Source organism: Lichenostomus cassidix, chromosome 1 (assembly GCF_008360975.1).
Source record: "Lichenostomus cassidix isolate B80296 chromosome 1, HeHo_3.0, whole genome shotgun sequence".
Lineage (NCBI taxonomy): Eukaryota > Metazoa > Chordata > Aves > Passeriformes > Meliphagidae > Lichenostomus > Lichenostomus cassidix.
The window spans coordinates 38,418,068-38,433,322 of record NC_139479.1 but is presented as its reverse complement, the minus strand read 5'-3'; the positions used below and the strand labels follow the sequence as shown (position 1 = coordinate 38,433,322).

Here is a 15,255-nt window from a genome sequence, read left to right as displayed (position 1 = left end):
ATATATATATATGTATAATGTATTGGTCCTTGTGTATAAAGTAGTTGATATGCAATAGAATAGTTTCAGATTGTTTTTAATTTCACTAATCCAGAGTTTGTCTTCTAAGAAAACTTAAGTAATTATTAAAAAAATAACAACTGAGGGTCAGCACTTAAAATGGTGAAAACACTGTGTAATGCTCTTTTGTTACCTGTGTTTTTTTGCTGCTTCTCCTTGCTGTATTCTGACCAAAGATCCAGTAGTAGTGGATAGTATGTCAGGGTTGAGAAGACAGCCTTTACCTGTTTCAGTGACTCTCATCTATGAATACACATTTTCTTGGTGTGGGAGTGAAACCTTCTTTTTGGCCCAGATTTGAGATGTTTTCCTGAGTTGTCAAGAGAGAATGTGACAGAGATACTAGGCTAAATCAGGAACTGGAAGAAGTTCAGGCACAAATTGCTGTATAGGCTCCTTTCTACAATCTCTCTTCTCTATTTGTTGGTGTGGGCTGTTCTGCTCTTGTGATCCTTTCTGTAGTGCTTAATTACATTGGCTCTTTTCCCATGCTGCTTTTAGGCCTGTTTGTAAAGCTGTACATCAAGAACTGTTGGCTTCTTGATTCTGAAGCATCAATGAAACTCTAGAGTGTTTGTCTCCTCTATTGAAACGATTCAACAGCTATGAAGTGCAGCCAGTTAAAACTAAATGAAAGTCTGTACAAAACTGAAGAGGTGAAAAAGATGGTTTTTTGCCATGTTTCATTTGACATGGGTTTAGTTAGATTTTGCCACATGCAGTATTGCTCAAACTGATATTGCACAATGTGTTCTGTGGTCTACTATCTGCAACTTTATAAAAATGGTCAAATGACATCTAAAACCATGGTGGTAAAGGGTGGGAGCTATCAGCTGTGGGACATAAGTTTGTTTTCTCTTTTTGCCATTCAGATTCTCAGAACAGTAACTGTCCTGGAAACAAAGCAGTCCTAACTTAATACTATCTATTTAACAGCAAAAGTAGGCTCAGTGATTTTCAAGTCTGACAGCTTTTTACCTTTTTGCCTCCTAAGATCTTTAGACCCATCCTTAAGAGGCATCACAAGAATGTAAAACTGTAAAACAAGAGTGTGTTTTAATCTCACATGCAATTTTAATTTCACATAAATTGGCATCTAATTTGAGGGAAGGATTGAAAACCTAACACCTACTCAAAAATGTGTCTGCTGGTGTTGTGAGTACTTATAAATGGTGTTGGAAATTGCATGCCCATCTCTTCCCACAACTAACCCAGCCAATCCATGTGAACATACTTCAGCAATTTTGATTGCTGCTGGATAGTACAAAAGTGGAGAGTGTTGAGTAATGCATTCTGATCCCAGTATCCTATACCCAATATGTAAGCAAAACTTAAATTTTACAAAGCCTTCCTTTCAATCTTTGGTATTGAATAAAGAGCTGCTCTTATAGCTTAGTTCAGTGCCCCCAAGAACCAGGAGTGTGTAACCTCATACTTGAGCAAAAGCTCAAGTACCCTTATTTTCAGGGCACTGGCTAATTTACATGCTAACGTGTAGAGGTCTGTTGCAATTTTTCCTTTTCAACCTAAAAAGCTGTATGTATTTTTTCAAAACAGGCCTTACTTTATTTTTTTAAAGCTTATTTTATTTTTAATTATGTAGTGGCTCTTGGAAATCTTTAACTGCCTTGCCTATAAGTGTGGTTGACATACAATCACTGTACATAAAAGGTGGGAAGGGGGGGAAGCAAAGTGGTCCTACACTTGGTGAATGATACTAGTAACCTGTGTATGCTCTGATAATTTAACCATGTGAGTTGTGATATATGAATTGCATTTTGTAGAACATAAAGACTCACCAAGGCTCACTTTCAACATGTCTATTTTGCTTTTGAAACTAAAGAACAGTAAATTAGGACTAGGCTCTGCTTACAGAATTAAAATCAGCAAACCATTCAAGAAACTGAGACTGGAACTGTTAGCATAATTGATGATGATGTTTTCAAGTACACGTAACACTGAATAAAATAGATTAGGTGGTGGAAATTGCCTTAGTGTGTCTGCCATAATAAGGCTTAAAACACTGCTTTGTTTCAAAATTCATCTTGCAGCTTTTTGGGTTGGATAGAGTCTCCAGATGGTGAGAGTATTGCAAGAAGTTTCTTTGCTAGTGTTATCCAGTAAAATCTCATTTCTTGTGTGAAAGGTTATACAAGATGTGCTTTTTGCCTTATTTCAAGATACCCAGTGACTTGTGTAGGAGCCTCGCAGCTGCCAGGGATCTGGAAATGCAGCTACAGCATCAATAAAATGCACTTGTGTAGATATTGTATACACTGCATTTCGTGAAAATTGGTTGAACTTCGCTGTTGCTGTATGCAATCTAGAGTTATTTTGCCTTTACCCTTTAATCTTGGGGATTGTAGAGGCCTGGATCAAACTCGTTATTCTGTGACTTATCCCATACTCTTCTATGGGCAACATCAGATATTTCTTAAGAAAATGTGTGAGAGACTCTGGAAAGGTTATTTGCATGGCTCTTAACCTTATATGTTGTAACAAGAGACTACTTTTGACTCCAAGGCATAAAGATTTATAGCCTTTTGGTAATCCATGCCTATAGGAGCTTGGTTTGTGCTCTACACATGTTTAACTATTATGTCTCTACAGCTTTCAGCTGCATGACTGCTTTACAGCCTGGGGTTTCACAGTCTAATGATGTGTTAAGTTGAAAACTACTTTTTTTTAAAACAATTTTCATTGTTAATTTAATGTTTTCTTGTACCATTGCTGCTTTCCTGCCTTCCAATCAACACTACTGTTTCTTATGCTTGTCTCATGTCTTTTCTTTGGTATCCATTTCAGACTTTTTAACAAAAACAAGGTTTTCCACATCTTGCTGGTTTTAATTATCTTCTCCTGAACCTCTTACAGTTAGATCACTATGAGGAGGAGGTGGGCATATTGTATTGCTGCCACTTGACAGAGCAAGGGTAGATCTACATTCCAAAACGAAACTGTAAATATAAGTAACACGTATGATAGTAGATGGGACCACTTCTAGGAGCCATATTCAAATGTTTCTTTCTGTCTCCACATCAAAGCCTTTTATACAATGTATCTTCAATTTGCAAGGACTGATAGACTCTTCTTTCCAGATGATGATAGCTGGTCTGATATTTGCTTTAATGTTGTGATTTTCATTAAACATATTGGAGACCAAAGGCATGAAGAATTTTCTGCCATCCTAGAAATGGCAAAAGCATTTTAACAACATCCTTGATTTTTAGTTTTCTGTATGTTTGTGTAGAGAAAGGTAAAGTTCTCTGGTATTAAGAGATAGTTTCAGGAAGTTGCTTTGAATGAAAAGACTGTATTAAAAGCTAATCATTACTAAATCTGCATTTAAACTGTGTATTTTGTTACTGTAATTTTCTAGTTTTCTGAAAAAGGTCCTGCCTCATATCCATATTACAGTACCTCATTCTACAAGTAAAATATTGCCAGTTATGTACAATGCTGTCAGATTTATGCTGTTCTCTTTTTCTTACTACTTGTCAGTTTGGAAAGAATACTTTCTTTATTGTAAAAAAAAATGTAATCTGTTTTCTGATACTATTACATATTATCTAAGCAGCACAGCTCTTGAGCTGCTCTGTTATTTAAAATGTACTGCATTAGAAGTGTTGGTAAGATGCATATTTGTTTACGCAATCTTTGGACTTAAATTATGAAGATCCACTAATTTTTGCTATTTTTAAAAAAAATATTATAGCAGCGACAAAGGAAAAAAATTATTCCTGAAGAAATGTGAGCTTAAAAAGGTCAAATGTCTTATTCATAAATCACTTCATTATTTGGGAATAATTAATTCACTGGTTTTTGGGTATAAATGAATTGGAGAAGACAGCCTTTCTTGGCTGTAGAAATTACTGCACTGACAGCTAAGTTTTGAAAAGAAAATTTCTCCTCTGTTCTCCCTCAAAACAAAGTGTTTTAATAAACGAAGTTATTGTCTACTGGCTTTATTGGACATGTGGTCAGTTGTCATGTTCCTCTGACCAACTGAACAAAGTTTGAACTTCTGTCTAATTGTTCCCCGCTGTTAGGCTACCCTGTCATGATCAAGGCCTCAGCAGGTGGTGGTGGGAAAGGCATGAGAATCGCTTGGGATGATGAAGAGACCAGGTGAGATGCTGTCCAAAAGCTTGCCTTGATGAATGCTGCAGTTACTGAAGTCCCATTAAGCCATTGTGAGCTGACAGTTGAGCAGATATGAAACGTTAGACAGAGAAATTGGATATTATTTGGTTTTCTCCCTTTAGCATGGTGAGCAGTATACTTTGGAAGTTTGCATGTGCCTATTTCTAATTAATTCTTGCATAAACCTTATAAAACGTGGTCCATTAATTTGAGTAAAAAACCAGTACTTAAAACTGTTGTTAGTCCAGTGTTAGAGCATAAATTTAGAGAATAAATTACATTTTGCTTATATGCCTTTCAGAATGCTGATTTATTAATTCTCTGTATCAGGTAGAAGAATATTTATTGGCCTTGATTCACAAACATTAATGCATGCTATTAGTTCTGTTAAAGTTGATAAGACTGATAATTCATACATGGAAAAACATACGGTGTTACCAGAATGTGCTCTAATAGATTGCATACTTCTTTGTTTAAAGTATTTGTATCAGCAAACTATTGTACTTTTGTCTGTTTTGAAACAACACTTGTTTCAACACACAGATGTTTTCATGTCTCTTACTGGTTGTTTGAATCCTGAACATTTCATAATGCTTTGTTGTTTACTGGGAATTTTACAATCTATTCTCTGCTGATATTTTGGCAGCGAGGAGCCTGATTTGAACTCCATTTGCTACTGATCTTACAGAAAAATGTATTTGCTGATTTTTCAAAGACTTGTAATGAAAAGCCTATTTGATTCAGAATACCCTGAATGTTTCCCTTTCTGCATGGAGAGAGCAGCACATGTGCTGGAGTCAACTCAAAGTACAACCGAAATGTTAATTCATTTAATTTAGTTGCCTGCAAGACTTCCCTGTCATTTTTCTGTCCCCTATTAGTTTGTCAAAACTGAAAAACTGGATGAAAGAACAAGTTAAAGAACGAGAACAGTTAAATTTTTGATTTAAAGAAAACATGGTGAGTTTATTTATACCTTGCTCTGTCTAGTCCATTTGTATTCAAATCTAAATAGGAAAAGAAGGTTTTGTGCATTAGAAGGAAGATCTAGAATAACCTGCTTTCTTAAAAGGATATTTTGTTCCTGCTGCTTTAGAATCCAAAATTACTGCCTTGATCTTGTTCAGGCAACAGTTTCATCTGTTAGACTTGAAAGGAAGGTATTAATTCCTTGTTTTGTTCTGAAAGAAGTAAAGAAGCTTGATTAAAGTAGTTGTTTTAAAGTAAAAGTGGATCTAAAGTCATGACTGCCAGCTTATTTTGGAGAAAAGATGTGCTTATAGTTTAGAAAGTCATTTGGTAGAGCTAATTGGTGCCAGTCGAAGCTAGCTAGGGATATTCTTTTATGTACATCTGCATATCACTAAATTAATTTAGTGATGTTACTTCGGCTCAGTTCTGTTTAAGGATAATTTGAGTTGCTTACCTTGTTTATGGAAAGCCTTTGAATGACAGAATATCCTGAGTTGGGTGAGATCCATAAGGATCATTGACTCCAATTCTATTCTGAAGTATCATTTAGCTCCTCGTTATTTGGAGTGGAGTCCTTATAAAATCTTCTTGGTTAGTTACGCAAGCATTGTCTTTATAGTGCAATATTGAAGTAGTATCTAAAAGGTGCTAAGAGGAAGAACACCCAGTCACAGATCAACACTATTTATTGAACTTGCATCCAGGAGAAATGCTTATTTTAACATTTGTAAATAGGCAAAACTGAGTTGACAAAATACTTGTTGCAGGAAGATGTAAATGAGTTTCTTAAAACTTGAAGACAAACATTTACTTTGCATTTAAGTACGAAGTAGAAGTCTGTCTTTAAGAATACCTATGAGGTTGTAGAAGATGTGTTGCACATGTCCATTAGTTGTGCTGTGGATCTAAGATTGTTCCTTTTTATGTGTCCAGAGAACATTTGGCTTGAGTGTTTTGAAGGTGACTCAACCTGTTGCTGACAAAACAATCTATATGATAGAATTAATACTGAATAAAAAGGTGTTGATCTTGTGTATAGTTCTGCTGCATTCAGATGCATGTAATACTGAAAATAAATTATCAGCTATGGGCAGACTCTGGAAGCCAAATCTGAATGGCCTTTGCATTTCAGGGTTTATAACTGTAAGGTGAGTGTGAAGAATGGTTGGTAATATTTTGATCTGTAAACTTGTTTTGGCTTTGTCTCATGGGATTAATTTAAAATACGATTTGAAAACAAAAGTCTTTATATAGAAACATACAATAGCCTGATTTGGAAGAGATCCACAAGGATCATGGAGTCCAACTCCTGGCTTTGCACAGGACCATCCCCAAGAGTCACACCATATGTCTGAGAGCATTGTCCAAATACTTCTTTAGCTCTGTCAGGCTGGTGCTGTGACCACTTCCCTGGGGAGCCTGTTCCAGTGCTCAACAACCCTCTGGGTGAAGAACCTTTTCCTTGTTTGAAACATACTTTTGGATTTTCAGGATAGTTGAAAACCTTTCTTGTTTCAACTGGCTATGTGTATGATGAGAAAATGTATGTGTGGTGTGACATGGAAATAGCCACTGAAAGTGTGAAAGACTGATCTCAAGGATTAATTGCTACTATCACAGAATTATTCACTGGGCTAACTTACTGCTGCTTCATCTTTCATGTCCCTTAAGCATGTCAAGTGATGACAATTGTTTTAGATCCTCTGTTATTATTATATTATTCTAGCTATTGCGAAGATTTCTGTTATCTTTCAGTTAGTATTTCTAGTAGAAATACTGACTGCCTCCAAAGAAAGTTGTTTTAATTAAAGCAGCACTGCTGATCTTGGAGCTGGAGGCAGAAAGTTGGCATGACTGTTTCAGTTCAGACAGCCACAGGAAGGCTGGTGGCAACATCAGTAATGCTTCTGCTCAACTTCAGTGTGAGTAAATGTACTGTAGGGAGAGAGGGGAATCTTAGAGAATCTTGTTTTTCCCCTTTATAATCATGCATGTTTGAAGGGATCTAGGGACAGCATCTCGTCCAGCTTCATCCTCTGAATAGCATCAGCAATCAGTTTAAAGGTGGTTGCTTAGAGCTTTGCCTGGTTGGGTCTTGCATTGAGATTACACAGCCTCCCTAAACAGCCTGCTCTGCTTCTCCATTCTTTCCAGTAATTTTTTCCCTCTCATCCAGTTGGAAGTAATTTGTATCACTGGACAAATGCAACTGCACAGTTTTGTGAGATAAAACAAGGTCAGTATATCTGAGATAGTCATTCCTATAATTTAAAAAGATTTACAGATGTATGGATGAGATCATTAGACATCTGTCTTTTTTTAACAAGTATTGCAATTTAGATTTCTAATTAACACATACTTCAGTGAAAGAAAAAGTCAATTGTGAATAATTGTGCATAAAATTGTGTGACACAAAAATGTTTACAAAATGAAACAGAGCCTTTGATGTAGGAGTTAAAATAGCTGTAAATCTGTTTCAGTAAGAAACACTGTATGGCTGTCTGTTACAGCACTTTGGTTTTTTGACAGATCAGGTAGTGCACAGAATCCCTTTTTTCTCTTTACTTAATAATTAAATATACTGAAGTTAAATATGAATTTAGGAAAGTTGGACATTGAGGATAATCTCTCAAAATTGCAACATGTATTATCCTACAGTGTTGAAAGAAGGTCAAGATATGCTTTTAAATATACACATTTCTCTACTGTAAATTTACCTATCTTGTGATTCTATGGTTTGGGTCTTGTTTATGGAATTCAGCTGCATCCAAAAGGTGGGAAGTATGAAAACTTCAACTCTGTTGTGCTGTAGTTCTTATTTTGGGCACAAATGTCAGGGATGCTATGTTTCAGTGGTCAATCACACAGAAAATTGACTAAGCTTTCCATATGTGTCAACATGAATGGGACTAATGTGCCAGTTACAGAGCCTGTAGATAATTTCAGTGAAGCCTTTGGGTCCCTGCATTATGCTCTGTCTCACCCTGAGAAAGCTGTTCATGAAATTGTTTGTCAGAGGTTATGACCCAGGGAGTATTCTTTCTGCTATTCAGAGAAAAAATAAAGTTAATAAATGAAGTATCTTGCTATCTTTGTTTAACTTCATATGTAAAAAAGGAAACAGAGGGAAGCATACAGAATGCTTGGTATAACAGTCACTTATACCCTAAGGCAGGGAAAAACTCCTAGTACAGCTGGTGTGGTCTGTGAAGTCAAGTATCTTGCATCTTTAGGGTGTGTTCAGTGGTGGAATTTCCCATGTCTGTAGTATTACATTTGCAGTTCTTTAATGCACAACTAACCAACCTCTGCTTTTGAGTATTAAGAGGGCTGTGTGCTGTAAGTAATGGAGAGCTTTGCCTTTACTTCTATATAACAAGTACTTTGTAGTTACTGGGTCTTAAAATTCTATTACATTACTACTTTTGCAGAAGAAAATGCCAACAAAGAAAATGAATACAAATAATTGTTTTAAACAGGCTTTTAAAAACAATTAAAAAAGCTCAGGCTTTTTAAACATACTGAAATTTTCTGTGTTTTAAGAATGGTTTGGTTTGTGCTTGGGTGTGGGTTTTTTTTCTTTTTTTGTGCGTGGTTTTTTTTTTTTTGTCTTTGTAAGAAAAGTACAAAAAGGGCTACTCATTACAGAATCAAATGCAAATGGGATAACTTGGATTTTGGATGTGTGTGTTGATTAATGAAGATTGACTGTTTACTGAAATGAGTATGTGTTCCTTCTTGTATAGTTTAGGACTTAATTTTTTCAATACAGATTATTCTTTTTGTTTTCATTATTTAAGGGAAGGTTTTAGGTTTTCATCTCAAGAAGCTGCTTCAAGTTTTGGTGATGATCGCTTACTGATAGAAAAGTTCATTGATAACCCTCGTCACATAGAAATCCAGGTTTGTACTATTATTACTATTGTTGCTATTAATTATTCTGTAATTTTTTAATAAAGTTTGAACTCATAAATTAATAAAAGTTCAACATGTTTCAAACATTCCACTAAAGAAGGCCTAGAGTCTTGTGTTTTCCGGTGTCTTGGGTCATTGCTCAAACTATGTGGCTATCATGTACAATACAGCCTTCCTGTTTTTATTCTCTAGCCTTTCTTTAGCAGGAAGACTGTGAACCGTGTCTCAGTTTGTTGGGGGAGAAAAAAAAATGTTATAGGCATCTGTCTGGAGGGCTGGACATATGAACTCTGGATCCTCTTGGAGTGCTTGAGGGCAGCAGAGGATGTAGGAGTTCAAGAACTGCCATGTGTAACAATTTCTTGCAAGGTCTAGGTGGTTTTGTCATTATTTTGGATTCTGTTCTGAAGTGTCCAATGCTTCGTGGGAACTCAGGAGGATTTGTGTCCCATTTTGGGCAGTTTGTGGTTCAAAATCTGGTGTATTCTTCTTGACTTCTGCATTACAACCATTTGTCATTTATTGGATCTAATGTTGAGTCAGATCTGCCAGTGTGGAACACAAGTTGTTTCTTTTAGGCAATTGTTAACAGAATTATGATTTCAAAATTTGTGATGTTTGATGTTATGTAGGTAACTGAATTGTGTTTGTCAATATCCTCGATGTATTTCCTGACAAGAAATCTATATGGAACATATTAATGTTTCTTTTTACATAGAAATTTAATTTCTTTTTGTCCAGAATCTAAACCCTTTCTTCATTGTGGCATGAGGTTGTTGGATTTTTTTTTTTTCCTTTTAGTGAGATCTGGAGTAGCTCAATAGCTGAGTGAAACAACAGTGAATTTGGTAGTGTGGAAAGATTTCTAAGAGATAGTTATTTCACACTTTTTGCTCTGCTAGATGTGTGCCCACATCCTGATGCTTCCTATGGGGCTAAGTTGCGTATCATAGACTCCTATAATGGTTTGGGTTGGGAGGGACCTTGAAAGGCGATCTAGTCCAACCCCCTGCAATGAGCAGGGACATCTTCAACTTGATCAGGCTGCTGAGAGTCTCATCCAGCTTGATCTTGAATATTTTCAGGGGAGGGGCACCCACCACCTCTCTGGGCAAGCTGTTCCAGTGTTTCACCACTCACAGTGAAAGATTTCTCCCTTATATCTAGTCTAAATCTATTATCTTGTAGTTTAAAGTCATTACCCCTTGCTCTGTTGCTATAGGCCCTGCTAAAGAGTTTGTTTCAGTCTTTCTTATTACCCCCAACTCGACTGAAAAGCTGCTGCAATTGGGTCTCCCCAGAGCCTTCTTTTCTCCAGGGTAAACAACCCCAGCAACTCTCAGCCTTTCCTCACAGGAGAGGTGTTCCCTAATCAGAGTCCCTTTGGTCATTTTTGTGGCCCTTCCACATCTTTCCCATACTGAGGACTCCTGAGCTGGATGTAGTACTCCAGGTAGTCTCAGCAGAGAGGGATAGAAGAGAAGTGAAGATGGAAGAGTGAAATGAAGAAATGTCTGTAAACAGTAGAACAGCAAGATGAAGAAATGATGTAAAAATGAAATTTAAACCCCACCTTATTCTCTTTAGAAGGGTCATGGAAAGGTATATAGTGAACTCTGTTTCAGCATTGATCTTACGGTTTGAAAGAGGTCAGATTGCTAGAGCATCTCTCTGTATTCTCTTAGCTATGGCTAATAATTTTTGGCTACCTGTGTCCTTTTTTTCTTTTTGTGTGTGTGGATCAGTACACCTTAAAGGTCCCTTTATTTCAGTGCTTGCAGATTTGGGAGCTTCAGCAGATTCCTACTGATTCTTCAACAACAAAAGTTAGATGAGATTGATTCCTCCATACTGCCTTCCATGAGTTGGGGGCAGATTTTACATTTTCTTGATTTCTTTGGGCTTAAAAATGTTATTACAAAAAATTAAGTAGTATGTTATATAAGAACTGTTGAATAATTTCAACAAAATGGCTTTGCTATTAATAAATTATAGTTTTATTTATAATGGGTATACAGTGAATGTGTTTTTCCTTATACAAACACTTTGATGGTACCTTTTAACAATGTCATAGCATATCATTTTAACTTCATGTTCTAATCAGCTTTAAGACGTTGACCTTGGTTCATTTTCAAACTGCTGAATATACAAACAATTTGAGACCAGATGCCAAATATTTATTAATTCAACAGTAACTTTTAAATAGAGCTTTTTTTTAGCTTTTTTATATTTCTCCAAAGCATTGGTACTTAAAATCGTTAAATAAGAAGTTTCCTGTGTCTAGCTATAAAACAATCACTTTGTAAAACATGAGAAAAGACTAAAACAATTAACAGGAAAATAGCATCCAAATACACTTTATGCTTGAACTGATTTGAAGTCTTGTTCTCCTGAAGTATCTGATAAAAAGTTTAATGTAGGAAAATGTGGAATGACTACTACTTGGCTAAATATCAAACCTATCACTGGAAATAGAATTTAGCTGAATCATGTAAGAGGGATTCTGCTACATAATATTTAATTGTTTTGGCATGTAGATGTACATAGCATGTACTAATGTCATATTCATCTAATCCCACAAAACAGGGCATTTTCTGTTAGGAGTATTTAGATAATAGAAACAAAACCTGTAGCTGTGTCATGCATTTCTAGGTGAGATGTGCACTGGAATCTCACATCATCTCAGAGATAATGATTTCAGTGTTCTGCAAATGTCTTCAGAAATACAGTTGTTTTGAGATTAGAGTCTTATATTGAAAACAGTGGAGCCAGAATAAAAGTAAAAGCCTAATGCTAGATGTTGTTGGCTTATTCTATTTATAATTACCTTCTCATAGTATATGTTCTTCATGTATGTTTCTTTTTTTCCATTAACTAATAATGGAAAAACATTTCTTTTAAGGTCCAGGTTGCTGAAATTTAGTAGGATATGAGAAATGTCCTGAAGTGAAAGAAAATATTTACTACTTGCATTGAAAAGAATGTATTATCCTCCTCAGAAAAACAAAGAGAGAGGGGAGAGAAGCACAATGACTAATTTTTATTGTAATATTTCAGGATTTTTTGTTTGTTTTGATGAGACAGAATTCTTTGGAAAGTTGAAGTCTTTCTAACAGAGAAACAGAAGTGCTTACAAGCAGTCATTCTACGTACAGGACAGAGATCTTTCCATTGAGTACCAAGCTCTAGAGGTATTGTTTTAATATTAAAAAAAAACAAACCAAAAACACAGTCAAAAAAGTCTTTGGACTTCCCAAATGATTTCTTGTAGGGCTGCATGAGTCTGTAGAGTTCCACTTAGCTGGATTGGATGGATTAGTACTCAGGTAGGAAGTACCTGGGTATATATATATTTTTTCCCTTCCCTTTTTCTTTACTTTGTAGTGAGTCCCTTGCTAGGCAATCTAGCAGTTGGCTAGAGCATCTTGGTGCTGCTGCTGCTAAACCTCCCCCTGGGCAGCGGAGAAGGTTCTGAGACACGCTGTAGTTTAGGAAATCCCAAGGTCATCAATCTTCTAGATCCCTTTTTTCACTAGAAAGCTCCATCAATTTGTGGGAGCACAACAGAATTGCTTAGGGGGATCTGATCCTACAGGGCTCAGTGCTCCCTGGATCTGATGCTGCACTGTGCATGTGAGTTGTCTTCATGAGTTCACTGCCTCGTTTTCAGTCACATCTACCCAGATTTTTCACGCCTCAGCAACCATTGGTGTCATAGATGCGGGAATTCATCTCGCCTAGTGCCATACTTGCTCTGTGGTGCTAGAAGGAATAATAAATAATACAGATTCGTTGTCATAAATGTGAGCAGATATGGTTGAGTTAACACAGTTTGAGGAAGATTGTCTCCTTGTTCTATCTTGTCGGTTTTCAGTGTAGAACTGTAGTATTAAAGAATGAAGCATGAATATTGGCATGAGTTCCCGCAGATCAGAGCAGGAAGATAGATGGAAAAAAAATGGGTTTTTTAGAAGAAAAAATTTATAAGGAAGAAAGGGAGCAGGTGTGGTCTGTATTAAAAGAAATTGTTCCAAAAATAAGTGTAAAGTTATGATGATAAGATGGGAAGAAGTTTACTTGAATCTTCAAATCCAGTATTTGGTGTTGGAAATGACTGCATCATAGCTTCAATTTCATAAAGGGACAGAGTTCCTTTTCTTACTTTCACCTCTAGCTTGAAGTTGAACAATCTTTTAAGAGTTCTGCTATGCTGAACTTGTGGGCTTTTTTCTAGTGTGTAATTTATGTAGTTGGATCTAGATACTTGATTTTATGTTGCCTCTTCTGTGAACTGAAGCTGCAGCCAAGAACTGTAGTTCTTGATTTTTAAAAAATGTCTGGAAACTACTACTTTAATTTCCTTTGAAAGTGCTGAGGAAGTTGCAAATTTTATTCTCCTTAATGAAGGATAACAAAGTTTCTGAAGACTTTTATTTTCTTCTTCATTGAAGACAGGGCACTGTGGTTTGCCTACTAAGAAAGCTCCATTAGACATTTTTTCTGAAAGCTTTTGTGTGTAATTAAAGAGCAAAATTTGGCATCTTTGGAGATGTTTTTGTTGATGCAAGATTTTGCTGGACAATATGCTTTTGTGTAATTTCATAATGCAGTGCAATTTGAAATGCTTGAAAATGTAGTTTTAGTCTTATTTCAGCCTTTTGTAATAAGATCCCAAAAATTCAGTAATCAAATTTTGGAGAGGGTTTTTTGCTATGTACAGACACTACATAGAGGCTTTAGAATAGTTCTATTCAGAATTTGAAGCACTATTCAGTAAGTATTTAATATATAATGAATCTTCTACAAGACCTTTTTTTCCAAGCTTTATGTTTAGATTGCAAAAAACCCCAAACCCTAAATGTTGCATAATAGTATTATGTCAAAAGACCATATGTTTACATCTGTTTGTTAACAGCAGTGTGTTATTGTTTCAGGTTTTGGCGGATAAACATGGCAATGCCTTGTGGTTGAATGAAAGAGAATGCTCCATTCAAAGGAGAAACCAGAAGGTTGTGGAGGAAGCACCAAGGTGTGTATACTAGATTCTTGATGCAGCTTCATATAAACTGAAAGCATTTTTGGAAGGCTGCTGTTTCTATTTATTGTATAAATGCAAGCAAATACTATTCTATTAAAAAGCACAAAGAAAATAAATGTTTGTTACCATCATTTGACTGTAATGCAATTTTAATATTGTTCTTGAGGGTGTTTTGATTTTGCTTTACAATGTCTTTCTGTAAGAAAACAGGTGTTGTGTAGTTAATTTTTTATGATCTTGTATAAAATGGATATGGATCTTACTAATCAAATATATGTGGTATGAGGTGGCTTTGTTAATATATGAGATTGTTTCTTTGATATTCACTTTTGGATGTAAAACTCAAATAAAATATTAAATAAGTATGAATTTTACCACCGATACAGGTATTTGGCTATGCTAGAGTAATTGTGTAAAGGCCACATAATACTGTATATTTCCATTTGAATTGAAATATGAAGTACAAAATACTCTGCACCACTTCTGGTACTGGTTGTGATAGTGAACTAATCATCTAGGTTACGTCTTGTAACTCAAAAGTACAAAATTACCTTAATTTCACTGGATTAATGTGAAGCTGCAATACCTTACTGCTATGCAAGATAGGCCCTTGCTGTGTTTTCTGTTGCATAGCAGTCATCAGAGAATATAAAAAGGTATAAGAAGTGCTGATTTCAGAAAGCCAATCATAGGTGTATCACTGCCTGTGGGAATTCCCAGTGTAATATGTTCTTCAGCTGGAGTGATTTTGCTGTGTTTTGTTATAACACAGAGCTATGTGACACAACAATTTGGGATGTGAGGAAAAGCAAATGATGTTTCTTAAGAGGTGCCTTATTAGTTAATGTTGAATCATAATTGCAGGACTGCCACTGTTTGACCTATATCTTAAATAAAAACCCCAAAGTTTAAATCTAAAGATACAAATCCACTAATAAGTGCTTGCTGGTAGTGCTTGTGGATTTCTTGGAAGCCTTATACTGCTTATGCCATAAGATCTTACTATGTTATTGTGGAAAGTGAGTACTTCAGGTCCTGATATAATGCCTGTGCATGTTTGTGTACCTAGGCACTTAAATGAGGAGTGCCTTCTGCCTCACGAGTGTATGTAAGGTGATGCCTGTCAC

The 15,255-nt window shown here is 35.9% G+C and overlaps 1 protein-coding gene across 3 annotated transcripts in view; it reads left to right on the top strand.

The window, feature by feature from the left end:
* The window catches only part of PCCA (propionyl-CoA carboxylase subunit alpha), a 273,781-nt gene that overhangs the window by 85,434 nt on the left and 173,092 nt on the right, over window positions 1–15,255 (top strand). For all 3 annotated transcript variants that reach the window (XM_085057123.1, XM_085057133.1, XM_085057141.1), the window contains 3 exons: window positions 4,110–4,188; window positions 8,976–9,078; window positions 14,025–14,119. In XM_085057123.1, coding sequence (XP_084913249.1) covers window positions 4,110–4,188; window positions 8,976–9,078; window positions 14,025–14,119 — 277 coding nt within the window. The remainder of the gene's footprint in view (window positions 1–4,109; window positions 4,189–8,975; window positions 9,079–14,024; window positions 14,120–15,255) is intronic.